Genomic DNA, 18,736 nt, shown 5'->3' on the forward strand with positions numbered 1-18,736 from the left:
TCTCAATTATTCTGAAATCTTAAAATATTCATTAATTATTATAACTTTCACTTATATTATATACGTCTAAACAATTTAGTCACTATTGATTTGAAATGTGTAATAATGTAAGTTCCCGAAAATAAGTTCAAAAATATGTTTTTAGTTAAATAATTATAATTCTTTGTAAAATCTATCTTTTTATTTTATGTATGATACTTACGAAAATCTTAAGTGCATGTAAAGTGCAAATGTTAAAATATTAACTAATATTTGCTGCTATTAAAAAAAAAAGCAACACGGTATACTTTGATTTTTGTTTAATAACCTTATTCAATTTCAACATCAATAAACGAAAACTGAGAAATGTTGTCGAGGGTCCGAGCTTTTTCGTTAAAATCTATACAAACTTACAATACCTCAATCAGATTTTGTATTGTCTTTATTCGTATTATGTTCGGTTCGTTGGTTGTTCTTTTTTCATGTACGCGTAACAAGGCTTGGCGGGTTTGAAGTGTTTGGGGATCGTGCACGCCGACCTCAAGCCCGACAATATAATGTTCTGTTCCGAGATCGGGAACAATCTTTTGGTGAAGATCATCGATTTCGGCTGGGCGTTCGACATGAAAAACGTACATACCATGTATCACAAAAAAATCCAGGCGATCCCATACCGCGCACCCGAAGTGTGCTTCCAAGGTAGTTTGGACCACGGTCTAGATATGTGGGCGTTGGGATGTATCATGCCCGAAATTGTTACCGGTGTCAAGCTGTTCGACGTGTCCGAAGAGGAGCTGTTAATCAAAATGATAATACGCACGTTATCCGTGCCCAAGTCCTTTATATCACATTTACAAACAGATATCCAGGAAACAAAACTAACTCTCGGATGGATTCAGTTTCAGGTGAAAATTATTAATATTATTATTTATAATCGGGTTAAAAAAAAAAAAAAAAAAAAAATTATAATCTCATTTTTTATCTTATTCCATGGGATTATTATATTTTTTTCAATATAATATGTTCTCAGACCATTACTCTCTTTTTTATTTTAACGATTGCCGATTGCCAAAATAAACTGGACATGTCACTGTATTGTTATCACCATCACTTCTATTTTCTATTTATCATAAAATACCCCATGTTATAGTCATCAAAAGTGTACGCAGTATTCATACGTATATTTCATACTAAATAATATCTATATATTATATTATTATTATGTATATACATAATTAGTTGTCATCTATTCGACTATTCACCATTCATTTGATATTAAAATCCATAAACATGGTAAACTGTTATATTTGAATAAGTATTAATTGATGGAAACTAAAATTTAGTCTTTGATACATTTACGAATATTTTGATTTAAAATTTAAATAAATTAAGAAAATAAATGAACATTTATGATACCGAAAATCTTTATAAGGTCTTTGATAACTTATTTAATATATTTTGTCTTAAATATTAATGTGTAATAATTATGTTAAATTTCACAAAAAAAAAAAAAAAAAGTAAAATAAAATAAAATAAAACAAATTTATAATCCCTCTATATTTAACGTATAATGTAACGTTATTCAAAAAATATCAAATCAACTTAACCATTAATATAATTATACATATTATTATGTCGTATATTTCAAACTAAATTAAGTTTTATTTTATATTTTTATATTTTTTTACTTTCATCTTTATATTGTATACGTATATATATACAGTGTGTTCACGCTAAGAGGTACCACTAAATATTTCAGTTGGATGATCTCGTACTGAAATGGGGTTTTCGCTGAATGACAGATAGTACTTAAATACACATTTTTAGATAAATTTCAAATTTTTAACACTTTCGATACGCGCATGCGCGATACAACTTACTTTTTTTTAAATGGTAACACCATTTTTTTTTTACATATTCGGATAGAGTATTTTTTTCTAAACAATTTGTGTATAAAAAGTTTTTTTCTAATTACAATATTGGCATATGAAATTTAACGATGAAATTTAATATTTACGAGTAATTTGTTTTTGACGAAATTTAAAACTAAATTCAACTTATTTTTACTTGTTACTAGTTATTAGTATCCAATATTGTTAAATACCTGTTTGCACACAGATAAGATATAAATAAACACTTTTTTATCGTAGTAATCGTAAATAAGACAGCTAATTGAAGGTAATGAAAACTATAAAATTGTACACATTTTGAATTTGAAATCAATTACTACTAGAAAATGCTTCATTAGCAACGTGGGAAAATATGTATTTTCAACAAGACGGTGCACCAGCACACAACGCCATCATTGTTAAAAATTATTTAAATGAAATTTTTCCTAACCAATGGATTGGTACCCATGGAGTAATTTCCATGGCCAGCAAGATCTCCAGACTTGACCCCATTGGATTTTTTTTTATGGGGGCATTTAAAAAATGTTGTATATGCAGATCCACCTATTAATCTCCAAGATTTAAAAATCAAAATACGACTGGCTTGTAGTAATTTGAGAAGAGAACAAATAAATGCTGCCACATCAACGGAATTATTAAAACGTTTGGAATCATGTTTGGAACATCAAAGTGGAAACTTCGAACAATTTATCAGATAGAACTGTAGAACGTAATTGCAAATAAATAAAAATTGATTTCAAATTCAAAATGTGTACAATTTTATAGTTTTCATTACCTTCAATTAGCTATCTTATTTACGATTACTACGATAAAAAAGTGTTTATTTATATCTTATCTGTGTGCAAACAGGTATTTAACAATATTGGATACTAATAACTAGTAACAAGTAAAAATAAGTTGAATTTAGTTTTAAATTTCGTCAAAAACAAATTACTCGTAAATATTAAATTTCATCGTTAAATTTCATATGCCAATATTGTAATTAGAAAAAAACTTTTTATACATAAATTGTTTAGAAAAAAATACTCTATCCGAATATGTAAAAAAAAAAATGGTGTTACCATTTAAAAAAAAGTAAGTTGTATCGCGCATGCGCGTATCGAAAGTGTTAAAAATTTGAAATTTATCTAAAAATGTGTATTTAAGTACTATCTGTCATTCAGCGAAAACCCCATTTCAGTACGAGATCATCCAACTGAAATATTTAGTGGTACCTCTTAGCGTGAACACACTGTATATATATATATATTTTTTTTTTTTGTTATTATTATTCCCATTGTTGTAATAAAACTATTTTGCTTTTAAGTAGACCGATTAAAACACGTTTACGGTTATTCGACTAAACTTTCGAGTATTGTTGTATACGATTCTTAATTTTTTTTTGAATACATGACTAATAAATTAAGACGTACGTGTTGCATGTATTAACCACATAGTATATTATCATTTAATCGTGTCAATCATATTCCTATTACAAAACAAAGGTATAATGCGCAGAATTAATTACTATTATTCTGAAGATGTAGCTGTGTATCCGAAGTATATGATAACTCTACGTAGATTAAAAATAAATAATATTAATAATTATAGACTTTGAGTAGTAATATAAACTCGTTTTTTTAAAAATCAAATAATATTTTTAATACGTGCTTTAAAAGATATGAGTATTCAATACTCTCATTTCATAAGATATAAGATATGTTTTTTCTCCATTTCAACAATTTTTTTCATCGCATTCCTGTTATTATAGTATATTTTATTGTCACTGATCTTTGCCTTCGGATATTATTTGATTTTTTTTTTCAGTAAAGTGAATCGTCTAATATGTACAATAAACAGTCATTTTTATGCGCTATTATATAAAACATATATGGTTTATTGTACACAATATAGAGTAATTGTTTGATAATAAATGCAAGTATTATTTTATTGTTTGCGGTCATTATTGTAAAAGTTTTATGAATCGGAAACGATTTGCAACTACGTGCATTGTTATTGGTAAGAATCTAATCCTTTTGCAAGAAAAAATATGAGTAAAAAAAAACATACTTAACCATTTTGAATTTGAGCTATAACGGAAGAATATATAGAACAGCATATTGTATTTGATACATTATTTTTTTTATTGTGAATGATGGAATATGGGTTTTTTTTAACATCCTGTATAATAATATTTATTATTTGCGAATTCAGCCAGGTAAATGTGCGAAACTTGATGGTCTCACATAAATAAATACAACTAAATAATACGATCGTAATATTCGATTTTTGTGGGTACTCTGATGATCTGTAGTTTGAATAAGTATGAATGGTCATGGCATAAAATTGAAATGTTTACAAAAAAACTAATTATCAAATGGCAATATTTTTCTATGAATCAATATTATATAGTACGAGTTTTTCATTATATTTTCTAAATAAAACATGTTTAAAAGTGTCCTGAATCAAATATGTATACTAAGCCTGATTGAATAGACGTGATAGTGTTATAAAAGTAGGATAATTGGAAATAAAAAAAATAAAAATAATATATTGTTATCTAGAAAAATTATAAAGGGATACCTATATTGTATTGGAATGAATGAAAAACTTATTAACTGCTTATTAATTTTTAAAGTAATTAAAAGATTAAGTTATGATATATTCGGAGTTAATGTGTTATAAATGATAATAAATTACGTATATTTACAGAAAATTCAAAACATGGTTATAACTTACAATATGTGAATATTGTATAATACTTTGAATGAACGTGATAAAATGTGTATCATGTTATAATTTAATATAATAAATTTATTTACTTTCATAAAAATACAATTACAAAATTAATTTTGAACAGAAAATATTAAAATACAAGTATATTTATTTTCTTTACTTTTTTGGGTATTTAAATCATCGTGCGAGATAATATTTAATACAAAATCGTTATTTAAGTAACTTGCAAGATTAGGTTGTTTAAAATTATTTAAAAAAAACACTAAACAAGTCACTTATCACTAAAGTTAAGACTGTTCAATAATTCATTGTCAGTCATGGCATATAATATACCTTATCCCATTTTATCATTGTTATTATTATTTCATGTAAATAGTTTTTGTTTTTTTCCATAAAATATCGTTTCATCATTTTGTCGTTCGAAGTATTTATCAAGAATATGTTGCTAATGATTTACATACACATCTCATTGTATATGCTTAAAAAAAAAAAAAAAAAACGAGAAAAGTACAATATTATAATAGACACGTAAAACATTCCTCATCTCTGCTGTCAACATACAAAGTTGATTTCCAGTCATCAATTCATATCAATATTACTATAAGCGTCTTCAGCAATAGCAACAGAAAAAAAAATATTTTCTAAAAATACATTATTAATACACTTTTTTCTGTTTTCAGAATTTGCATACTGACATGATTAGGCAACGCGATAAGCAATGGTGTGAGGATATCACATGGTTCGTAGACTTGGTGTATAAAATGCTAATGGTTATGCCAGAAATGCGTATAACAGCAGCCGAAGCACTCGCACATCCGTTTCTGACGATCATGCATTTCATCAAATACCCAAGCACAGCGATGACCAAGAAAAACACTGAATTGATGGCAAAATGTGTGTTGGATATCTGAATCGACATCAACTCCAATGTATTTTTTATCCCGTCTCTTTTGACCCAATATCGCGCTAAACTGACCACCGATAAGCGCCATTGGAGAAAGCTGTTTTTTTTTTTTTTAATTATTATATATTTATTGCATAATATTACGATACCGTCTTAAAGATAAGACATCAAATTAGATGATAATAATAATAATCATATCTGTGCAGTATACCATTCGTGTTTTTTATGTATAATATCTTATATTTTATAGTTTGGAAGATCATAATTTATATTTAGGTATAACTAATGTTTGTTTCTTGCGGCTGTCTACACGGTATAGATAAAACGTCTAATATTTCGATGTTTTATGCCCTGACACCATCTATTATAGCGATCCCCTGAGATGGTAACGGTTTGAATATTAATCTCCTCGGGGACTCGAGAAGCCGGTGTAATAATGTAACGTGACAACTGTCCAATTTCATATCATACCCACTGGGCTGTAAGTTGTCTGCGAAAAATTCCATCGATTTTATCACGTTTTTGATATCGTCTTACTGCAGTAATTATTATGTAAGAATTTAGTAATTTATACTATCGTTAATGGTTAAAAATTATAACAAAAAACATTTAAACCTGCAGAAGGCGGGTATGAGAAAAAAAGAAACAGTACATGCGATTAATGACAATTAAAAAAAAAAAATGTGCAAAAGTAGGTAATCACTGTATTGTACAGTAGATTTTGAGATTATTTTGTCATTAAGTAAGATATTATAATTTACGTGTTATATTTGAATCTAATAATAAATCATTCAATAGGTATCAAAAACGATTCAGAGCGAAAACGATCTATCCACCTGTATTTGTAAGTATATTGTTGATATATATTTTGTATAACTATTAAAATATTTTATTTCACTATTAGTAATACGGTATTTTGAATTAATTTTTGTCAAAAACATCATAATTGAAAATATCATTCTATATAAAATAAAATAAATATTGAATGTATTCTATGTCATAATAAAGTTATAAGCGTAATTTTTTAACGATTATGGATCAATGATATAGAATTTTGAAAAAAGACGCATTTCTTTATTGTCAAGTGGACATTTATTTTTTATCTCAATTTTAAAATATTTAAAAACTCAATTGTGCAAATAGCAAAATTAAATTTTAATGGTAATACTATAATTATGAATAGATTTTATTAAAGCTTTTTTTCTAAAATTTTTAGTACTTAAATTAGCAACTTTGGTTCGTTAATTCATTAACTACGGTTTTCCTAAGTTTAATAATTTAAAGTTTTATTAATTCTTTTTTTTTTTTTAGCTATAATATATACTCGTATTTTTTTAATACACTTAATCAATAATTTAATGACACATTCTCATTATTATTGTACAAGGATTATAAATACAATTAGCCATTTACTCAAAATAATTAAATATTAACTATATGAGAAACTAAAATTTTGAATAATTGCAGAGTTATGAAAATTGGTTAAATGCGTATCGTTGAAAGCCCTGCATATTCACAGGTTTTCATTGCCATCGTGCATATGTGATACAACGGTGCGTTTTAAATTATGCTGCAGAAGCTGCCTTCTGTAGGACGATCCCTCGGGACTGTAACGGCCTAAAGCTACTTTAATTTGTCCCACATAGTGAACCCTTGTCCAGTATACGTATAACTGTTGTCTGTTGGGTACGATCGTTTAATCGTACCAAAAAATATTTAATATATAATATTATTATCTCAATAGCGGTTAATTAAATTGATGATCATTATTTCGGGGTTCCGCTGATCCTGGGCCAACAATCAATCTGAGGTCAAATATTACGGTTGCAGCTGCGCGCTGGTCCTTCGAGAGAAAAGTATCTATTTATATATTGTACGCCTTTACCGAGGTATGCGTGATGCGCATGCGTTTATATAAATATATGATATAATGGTATATAGATCGACCGTAGACGGATGATAATCTACTAAACCCGTGCGTGAGCGCGAATGCGGCAACAAAGGAGTCCGGCCGGGATACTTAGAACAAACAATCCCGAGGGGGTCGGCGCGTAAATTAGCGCCATTGCCGAAAAAAAAAAAAAAAAATTGAGAATTACGGCATGCCGGTTATACAGAGACGGAAACCATCCGAACACTCGGCCGACCTTCTGCCCGCTCGTTCCGCAGCGTCTGTTCCTCTTAGACTCTCAAAAGAATAATCTCGTATTATTATTATTCTTATTGTGTCGCTGTCGTTTTCGTTGTCGTTGTCATCGTACTTAATAATTATTGCTAGTGTAGTAAACTGTTTTGAGCGAATATAATGTTTACTTTCGTCACCATAGTTGTTTGAAAACAATACACTGCAAAAATAAAATGTTAACAACGTGGTTCTTTTTAAAGGTAAACATTCGTTTTTCAGAAAACTTCACTATAATGGTTTTTTTATATTTTTAATATTTATCGTACCTAATTATTTATATTTTTACGAATAACATCACATTATATTTTTATTAGGGTACATCAATGTCTAGTTTTTCTTTATTATTATTTTTATTATTATTATTATTTTTTTTTACCGTTAACTTGTAAATACCTATTATAATTTTTACCATCTATTTTAGAAATTATATCTACTAAATTTCCATTTGTATCACTAAGCTACCCGGGTAACATTATCTAATCATAAAAAAATTTAATTTGACTATGTTAATGACTATATCAGGTAATTAATTCGACATAAAACACTTGTTTTTTTAAATATTCATTTGAATCACTATTCACTGCACTAGTTTAATTTTTAGATGAATATTTTTAAAAGTATCAAATCTTTTAACTGCTTATAATTTTTCTGTATTACGCAAATTTAAAGATCAAGTTTAACATTGGATTTATTCTGGATGGATTTTCGTTCATTTTAACTTTTATAATATTGTCTTGTAGATTTTGAATAATGTTTTTTAAATTCTTCAAAATGATCTGTATACAATTTGCTGGTTTTAGCCAAACACCCTCTGCATAATAATTTTTATTTTTTATTTTTATTTTTCTTGTAATACCTCAAAAAATGAAGAATGATTGATTATTTGTCTATTTATAATAAACCATGTACACAATATATACACTTAATTTTTTGAGACATCAATAAATAAGAATATATCAATTGTATTATTAACTGTATTCTATTTACAGCCTTTAAAAAAAAAATAAAAAAATATTTACTATTTTCATCATTTAAACGCTAAATAGATTTAACAGTTAACGATAAAATAACACATACACGTTCAATGATTCTTTTTATACCCTATAACGTATGTGTTAAAATAGTTCTATAGTATATTTTTAGTGGTAATTTACTGAAGCCAAATTATCCAGCAAGAATAATTTTAATTTAGACTCGAATACGTATAAGTGGTATCGCTCAAGTATCAATAAAATAAAAATTTGTTTTTCAAATATATCGTATTCTTATAACTAAAATGTCAATAGGTATCATAAATTTAATACGCTTTCGCACAACTTTGTGTCGTTGTAACTTGTATATTGATTTCAATAAACTGTAGATATAAATAATGAAAAATAGTGTAACGTTTTTATATAATCTAATATAATGCAAACATATTACAAAACATAATTTTCAAGAGAAAAAAATTAAATTTTTTTATTAAAAAGTAAAGTATGAGAATAAGTTTAATGTATTTATTTTTTTATTAATATTTTAGTTTTGTTCTGTTTAATCCGGTTGGGTAAAGTTCATATAATGCGTTTTTATGTTTTAAAAACTATATGATGAATTCAGTAAATTTGAAGAAAAAACTCCTACAAAGGTTTATTTAATCTATACTAAGCTTTATATTATAATAATTTTACATTTAAGTTTTATTTATAAAGTTATCAAGCGATATTTCAAGTTAATAACTTAAGTAAACAAATAAACATCATAATATCGTTAATTATTATAACTAACAATTAATAATATACTTATTATAATATATAATGGTTAAAATAAGAATTATCATAATATTGTGCATTCTATTGTAATCATTGTTGTAGTAAAAAAATATTAAGCTGAAATGAGATCAATGGTTATTTTGGAAATAAATACAATATCCTATTAAGTTTATATTATGACGTATTGTAAACTAAGTATAATAATTGAAAAAAGAAGATAATGATTATGCATAGTACTTAATCATGATTTGAATAACATAAACATGATTTTCCGAAAGGCAGCCTCAATAAATTTGAATAATGAAATATATTAATTTATGTCGTTGGCAAACATATTAAGTTAAGTGCATTTTCTAAGTATAAAAAGTCTATTTAATTTAAATTTAAAAAAAAAATAAATTGACTCAGGATTTAGAAATGTTGACATAAGATTATATATATATAAATATATGAATTATTGAAAAAAAATAAATTTGTAATTTTAGTTTGAAAGATAAAGATGAAGTGATACTCATCTGTTAATCAAAGTAATATAATAATTTAACCTAAAGAGATTCAGTTTTAAAATATATCTTTTTAAGAAATTATTCAAACGACGTACAGTAAATCTAGATTTCCGCAGAATATTGTTTTTATTTTAAATTCAAGAATAGTATCTATCATTAATTTATGTTATTATTATTATTAAATTATAACTTCTGAGTTTTCACATGGCTCAGCGAAACAAAATTATAATGAATGACACTCGATTTTAATATCCTCTCTCACACTGTATAAAGTCACATTTTATTATTTTTTTATATTATTGTATATTTTTTTTTGTTTTTTGTTTCGTTTCAATACGACGACTTTAAATTTTCAAAATACATTGTCGTTTCCGATTTATGCATATATGTATAATAAAATTTCATCAATCTATCCACCACGATAATGCATAACCTTCAAACTTTTGAGAATATGGTTATATATAAAAGTCGTATTGGTATAAGTAAATATCCATTAGAAAACTGTTAAGTTTTAGAAACAGGGATTCTGCTGCTCCGGGTAGACACAAAATCAATGAAAAGCATTGAACCTGGTGTCGGACATACTGCAATAAGAGACTCACACAAACGTATACGATTTTGTGTATCATACACACTGTAATATAATATACATAACAGTTCAACGTTTACCGTGTTTCAGAAATAACAGTTAAATAAAATGCCTGCGAAAAAAATCATCTAATTTTGCTCTTCACAACATTGTTACGATTTTATAAATTTTGAATAGGTACCTAACCATCTTACAATAGTAGTGTGTTAACGCTACATTTAAAATCTAAAGTTTGTAGTAGCCTATCCATAATTATTTTTAATATTGAACCCTGCATTATGTAAGTTAAATAGGAATATTATGAACATATTACCTATATTAATATTACGTTTATATAATAATATCATAACAATCAATAGTTTCATCTGGTCATTGAAAATATCTCTGTGGTACTGAGGTATGACATAACGCGACGTATTACAAGCGCATTTTTTATTGATTTTATTTTTGTATATATTTATTTATATAGATTAGTAGACGATAATTGGTTCGCTTGAATGTTGTGAAAAAATAGTATTGTAATCCACTTTTATTTAAATAAAATTCGACCGGTCTATCGCCATTGGTTTGTTGGAGACCTAAATAAAAGTGGCTTGCTTAAATAGATAATAGTATTAAAATACTTTTTTTTATTTATCATCACTATAACCATATTTACTAATAGCAAAATGCGTACATCAAGATATCTATATCTATCCTTAAGTTATTATTATCGCTAGTTAAGTGGTTTAGTTTTAAATATGTTATAACTAACAGTAAAATAATTAACATGTAGTTGAAGCAATAATGAAAATAATAAGACCTTTAACATGTTTGAACTAGATATTTTAATTTATTATTGTATGAACAGAGTAATAATTAATATTAAGAAATATTAAAAATATTTTTCAAATCAATCGTAGATATAAAAGTTCATTAATTTCATCAAAACACTCCAAAAAAAATATCGATTTTGGGATCTATTTATTTCATGAATCAATGTTAATAATATCTTTTAAATTTACCGATTTCTTTGAAGTTTCAATTTATAAAAATGTATTTTCATAACTTAAGTTATATATATTTATCATATAAAAATGTATGGACGGGGAAAAAAAAAACGTGACATAAATTGTACGCAAATAAAAAAAAAACCAATAACAAACGTATATCCGTACAATATACATGCCGAGTGGTAATATTATGTTTGCATAGTTTTATGCTTATATCAAAACTCATCGTGTTATTATTTCATTATTTCAAGGTCATATTAGTATTGTATTAGTTCTAAAATTTTACAGATATCTGTGTAAATGCACATGATAATATCGACGGTTAATTGGTTTCATCAAAATTGATCTAAAACTTAGTTTAATTTATTTACATATGCGATACCGAATATTTATCAAAAACGTATATATTCAACTAGTCACTACTTTCACATAAACCAAATTCATAAGAGAGGAAACTTGGAAAAACATATCCATAGTGAACCTTTTAACAGAACTCTAAAAAGTACATCTATCTTAAAAACTTAAAAATTAATTTCCATATTTTCAAAATTACGATAAAAATTTAACTATTTTAATTTATTACAATAAATCGTTTAAATTTAAAACTCAACTCAAGTATCAAATTCTTTATTCATATTTTTTTATTTTTTTCTAAAATGTACTTATTATAAACAATTTGTATACATTTTAAATGTTTAAAATAATAAAAAAAAAAATGAAAAAAAAAAAGAGTAAATGGATACCACTTTGCTTTACAGTAGGTGTCGACTGTCGAGTGAATTACTGTAATGGATGTGTTAAATTTGAACTTATGTTACATCACTGTATACGAAAACGGTTCTGAGCAAAGACAGTTTTTCAGTCTACGTATATCACTTAGTATAATATTTCGTGATATATTTTTTTTATATTGCAATTTATTTTACTATTAGTACAATAAGAGATTGATATGATTTTTGATGAAATAATTACATTCGTTATAATATAATTAATATTTAAAATAATAATATATATTCATAACATATTATTTTACCAACATTATTGTTCTTAAATTTTAAGTTAGGGTCCAATTCAAGGCCCATGGTAGATATTGAAGTGGCTTTCACTTCAATTTAAAAACCGTCGATTAATTGTATTTAATATATAATATTAAAAGAAAAAAAGTTATTTTAAGAATATAAAACTACAAAATATTAAAAATCAAATAAACTCAAATAATGTATGAAAGTTCACTCTTTATTAGGTCAGATAGCGATAACACGGGTGTTGGGCACATATTAATTATTGATACAAGTAATTATTCAATCAACTTCAGTTAATTTTGATAAATTATTATATTTTTTTAATTAATTTTTTTTTTTTTTTTTTTTATTATAAATCAATATATTTTTCTTTGTAATTATAATTAAAATTTAATAGCTAGTAAATATATTTCTTCTTATAATTTGGTATAGTAAAATTATATAAAAATGTATTGTTGTATAATTTAATTATTCAATTTAAATAAATAATTACAAAGCTATATGTGGATCATAATGACTTCTGTTCATATGAGATGGTCCAGTTTTCACAAAAGGTTGGACACCTTTGTTTCAAAACATTGTTTATTGATTCATGGTATAAACCAAAAATAAATCAAAATAAATTTATATATCTTGAAATGTCATTGCATATAGTTAAGTTCATAATACTCATAACAATTTTAAGTACTGACAAATAAAGTTATATAATTACAACATAATATTATATATTTAAATATGTAATTTTTACAATTTTTAATAACAACTTATAAGAAATTTCTTATTACATTTTTAAGCTTTTTACAAAGTAAAAACTTTTTATCGACAATAATTGACTACAATTGAAAAAAAAAATTGAAGATTACTTATGCTTATAAATAGCTATAAAGAATCAAAACTATGTTGAAAATTTTATAATGTAGGAGAAAAAATATGTAAATTTAGTTTGAAATTACAAGTAATATTAAATTATTTGTTTTTCAATTACAACAAATAAATTATTTAAAATTGTTTGAGAAAAAATAAATAGATGAACATCTAACGTCATAAAAATTTAAATTTAAAATGCTCATTAAATATTAATGGAACTTTCCCGTAAAGTTTTTTTTTTTTATTAGAAAGACATAAAAATCTTAGAAAGAAAAACAAATAGAGAATAGAACTAACATTTACAAACGTTAACGAATATGTCAAAATTCATCAATGACTTTTAAATAATTTACTAGAAATTTTGTATAAACTTTTCAAAGCTTTTTATGAGACAAAAAATTGTTTGTTGATTATATTAGAAAATTTCTTAAAAAAAAAAAAAAAACGAAAATTTGTCTCGATTATAAATAACACAAAATGATTCGAAATGTTATAATGTTAATAAAATATTAATAAAAATATTTGGTAAAAATTTCAAAGATTTTACTTTGTATTATATCAAAAAAAAAAAAAAACAAAATTGACTTAATCAATAGCTGGTTTTATGTAAAAACTACCATTTTTCTTAATTTTTGATTGTTTTTTCTCGATTATTTTGTTATATATTGTAATGTTTTTGCACAAATTAAATTAAATTTTCAATCAGAAATGACCTTCAAAATTAAATATTTATATATTTTTTTAACTTCTTATTGTGTATACAGATAAAAAACATACATCATTGTAAAATAAATGCTGATTGAGATTACTAAATCAAAAATAAAGTAAATCATTATTAAATCAAAATTAGATTGTAATTTCAATGAGAATAATTTATAAGAGTAAAAAACATATAGTTGACATACATTGTTAGATTTGTTTTTTTTTTTAATTGTGTCAAAGAAAATGTCGATAAAAGCTAATACTTTAAACTTGACAAAAAAAAAATATTACTCACTGGTCACATAATCGCAATATTTGTCTGATCGCAAGAATTTAATAAACCTACATTGTTGTGTATGATAATCATGACCCAAATACGATGATACCTTTGCCAAGATGATATATTCATATATTATAATATATTTTAGTATTGTTTTGCGTTTTCTATAAGTATTCGATTTGTTTGCCATTCGTATACCTATGTTATAAATATAATATACATAATAATATCTTACTGAACCTTGTAATATATTTTATGTTCTCCGTTAGATGACAAATGGAAAAAGAATACTCGTTTTGGCCCGCTGAGAATGATGTCAATTTTTATCCTGATAAATATTACAATAGACATCGACGACGGATATAGTATGTATTATACGATTTTAGGTTTATATAGGAAAATAATTTGGTTAAATCTAATCGCCACATCGCACCTGCGTTGAAAAAAATTATAAGTAAAATGCTTTGCTTGAGATGGTGTAAATTCTAGTTTTCTATTAACGTATTTGTGAGTTTATAATATGTACAATTTTATTGTCATTATTGTATAGTCCATTCATTGTCACTATTATTGATGGTTCTTATGGTGGCACATCATTTTAATTAGTAGACAGGTGGTAAATTTTAAAATTGTTGTAATTTTATTGACAACTATATTTCTGATAACTTTATAGTGTGCTTGCTTACTTTATAATTAAAGACCAACCATAATACACACACACGCACACACACACACACATTTAGTATTCATTTACATGTATTTTACAAGGCAACTTAAATGGTATGTTTTGGTATTAAAAATGGTTTTTCAATATTGAAGAAATAGACATAGATAATTGAAACGATTTTGAACCATTGAAATACTCAGCACTGATATGAATATTATGATATGTATCATTTCGGAAAAAAATCATTCACAACTGACTGAATGTATTAGCAGTGTTCTTTACACATGTATAGTACTATGGCTTTTATAAATTTAGATAAATAAAAATAACTTAAGTTGTACCTTATTTTTTATTACATAATTTATAGTACTATACATATTATGTACTAACAATATAATTTTCTGAAAATAAAATTAATATTGGAATTTATGTTTAAATAATATAATGTATAATATATATAAACAAAGTTTGAAAAATAATTTAAAAAGAATTATTATTTTTATGTAATTACATTTATTAACGTAAAATATGAATAGAGGTTAATATAAAATTAGTTTAAGCACATTTCCACTTATTTTTCAATAAATTAACTTAGTTGATAAAAATAAAAATGTGTTATATAATATTTTACTAGAAGTTTATTGTAAAAATATTTAACTTATTATATTTCAGCTGATATTAAACTAAGTTGTATACGTTATTTTACCAATGTGTTCAAACAAACTTAGGATGGTATAAAAATTTCATAAAAAAAAGAATTAGTAAAATATCACAGGTATATCCTGGGCCCTGGCTATATTATATTTTATTGGTTATCGCATGTTATAATTATATGTATATAAAAGTATAATATTTTTACTCGAGATTATCATGCAAGTTCAAAGTTCCATGCATCGATAAACTAAAAATTGTAATTTCAAACACCAATGAACGTTATATTTATACAAAGTATATGTTCCATGTTATTTTTACGACCACAGCACTATAAACTTCTATAAATATATTATGTCTGAATGCTTCGGCCGAAGGGAAGTTGTGCGTAATATTTTCTGTTGCGTATGTAAACGATTTGTTATCATTATTACAGTATTGTATATAAAAAAAAAAAGAAAATAGGTAGTCTAAATATATCGGTGGTCTATCGTGATGTGATAAAAACTGAAATTTATACACTTATAGATATTCTGAAGCTATACAGAGCATTTATTTTAAAATTTAACACATTATATCTCGAAAAACATTAGTAAATCATTTTTTGCATTATTTCTTATCATTATAAAATACAATTTTCCTTAAAATAATTATATTTGTATATATTATAATACCTCATAATTTTTTAAGTTTTATAAGTTAAGTATTAAGGGGTACCTTTATACCATTCCATTCTACTTGCTATATTAAAAATACTTGTAAGTATTTAAAACTTTTCTGTAATTAGTTTAAAATTTGATTTTTATGCATACGCATGCTTAGAAAAATCATCTGTTTCAGAAAATGAAACTATATAAATGTTATACTGTAATTTAAAAAAGTAAAACTTAAAAACAATTTTACCAATAAAAATTTTTTTTCAATAGTTTTGCCTTCAAATTATGTAAAAAAATATTGTAAAGTTATGATGCTAAAAATACTTTTTGACCATGAGTTTTGACTGTTTATGTTTATTAACTACTAGTATAGGTACTATATATATTATATAAATTCAGCCGTAAAAAAATATTGTCAATAACGTATAAGTTATTAATCACGGCTAACAATTTTTTTTTTAATACCCTGTGGTTTTATTATTTAAATGATCTAAAGGTCTATAAATAGGTAGGTTTAACAAATGATATATCACATACTCAATAAAAATTACAAAAAATACACACAATACACGTTTATGAAGGCACACTTCCAATGAAATGGTTCTTGTCCTTAATCTAAATTCTTATACTAATTTATATAGCTTAAAACACTTAACATGCTTAGAGTTGTTTAATTATTGAATAGTCAATAGATAGGCATGAATATCTAACCTTTGTTAGTGTTTTTGAGCAAACCTTTGGATTTCAAGCTGCATATACCACGGTGAATTGAGTTATTTCTTTCGAACCAATGTATATAGTAGTAACGATACAAAGGACGAAATTTCGACAACATAATGTTAGATTGATATTAAACTAGCTAGTTGACACAACCTTACAGTTGAATGTCACAAGTTAAATTCCATTTTATAATTGCTAAGTTTAATGGAAGCTTGTTTCCTAACTTGGAGCAAAATCCGACTAACTAGTAAAAATTGTATATCTTTTATGTAACTTAAGTTTTTTGCTGACGAACGTGATATTTCTAGTTTAGACAGAGTCAATGTACATTCCAAGGTAATCCGCTGAATCTTTTGATAAATAATTTTGGTGCAGTTTGAATGTTTTTAATTTTGTGTAATGTATAATTAATATATAGAATATTTAGATATACCTATTCATTATTATTAATCTTAATTTTACTAACGTCTATATATAAACTCTATCGACTCACTTCTACAAATTATCAGTAACATTAAACTGACTCTTACACGTCAATAAGATTGCCGTATTATCGGAAAACATAGCTATCCGTTATGTTGTTATTGTTCGATATGTCAGCCGTATAGAGTTAGTACAAAATTGGTCCTTACTACTACCTCGTGATACTCCAGTTAATATCTATTCGGTTACCACTTCTTTGTGTGTGATTTAAAATTGATAAAATACGATTTAAGAAATTTACACTAAGTATGTAATAATTATTCACAACTGACGTTAGTATCAATAAACTTAGAAATACACAATGATACTACATATTAAGAGGTTACATTTGTACTAAAGCGCTACGTTTTTATTAAAATATATATATATATATATTTGAGTATTTTCTTGCTGCAGATAGTATAGTGTTTTCACTTATACAAAACAATGATCCACTGCATGTTTATTGTATGGTACATTCAAAATCAAATATACAATAAACTATATATATCGTCTTACATGGAATCAATATAAATAAAAAACGGAAGTTTGATAAAATTTGAAGAACACAAATAATGTGTATTATATACATTCAAATAGTAACTGATTTTTTTTTTTTTTACATAGCGTGTTCTTTCTATTAAATTTAATACACATATTCAGCTACTCGTGGAATACTCGAGTACTCGTAGGAATCTTTTTATTTTTTTTTTTGCAACTGTTTAATAATTTATATCGATTATTTATAAACACTTTAATAAACTTTATTTTTCATATTCTATTATCATGTCTTTCTAACTTTATTGCAAACATCTATTTCCATATGATGTAAATATATAATAATACATTGTTGTATATATTTTCTTTTGCCATGGATGGCATAATATGCAATTTACATTTTTGGTTTGATATATAAAAAAAAAAGTAGAAAATTGTATTTATATACAAAGTTAAATTCTTGCTTTAGTACAATAATAATAAAATTAATATATTTATTTAAAATCGTTGTATTATTAATACACCGATATGTATTCTTTTGTTTCTCCGAGCCGAGTTTTGTTTTTTATCGACGATGTTAAGATTTTAAATTCGATTTATTATATCATGATAATATAGGATACTAAAACAACGGCTTTATCTTTTGAGATATTTTGGATAAATCTAATATTTGATGTAATAAT

At 25.0% G+C, this 18,736-nt stretch overlaps 2 protein-coding genes across 3 annotated transcripts in view; one reads left to right on the forward strand and one right to left on the reverse strand.

Annotated features, from left to right (window-relative positions):
* Positions 1-5,660, forward strand: part of LOC112603608 (homeodomain-interacting protein kinase 3-like) — a 29,578-nt gene extending 23,918 nt beyond the window's left edge. The window contains exons 3-4 of the mRNA XM_025352272.1: positions 478-884; positions 5,285-5,660. Of these exons, the coding sequence (XP_025208057.1) occupies positions 478-884; positions 5,285-5,515 (638 nt within the window). The 3' untranslated portion in view covers positions 5,516-5,660. The remainder of the gene's footprint in view (positions 1-477; positions 885-5,284) is intronic.
* The window catches only part of LOC112603607 (GTPase-activating Rap/Ran-GAP domain-like protein 3), a 357,206-nt gene that overhangs the window by 195,635 nt on the left and 142,835 nt on the right, over positions 1-18,736 (reverse strand). The window lies entirely within an intron of this gene.

This window comes from Melanaphis sacchari, unplaced genomic scaffold (assembly GCF_002803265.2).
Source record: "Melanaphis sacchari strain LSU unplaced genomic scaffold, SCAv2.0 Contig10_pilon_pilon, whole genome shotgun sequence".
Taxonomy (NCBI): Eukaryota; Metazoa; Arthropoda; class Insecta; order Hemiptera; family Aphididae; genus Melanaphis; species Melanaphis sacchari.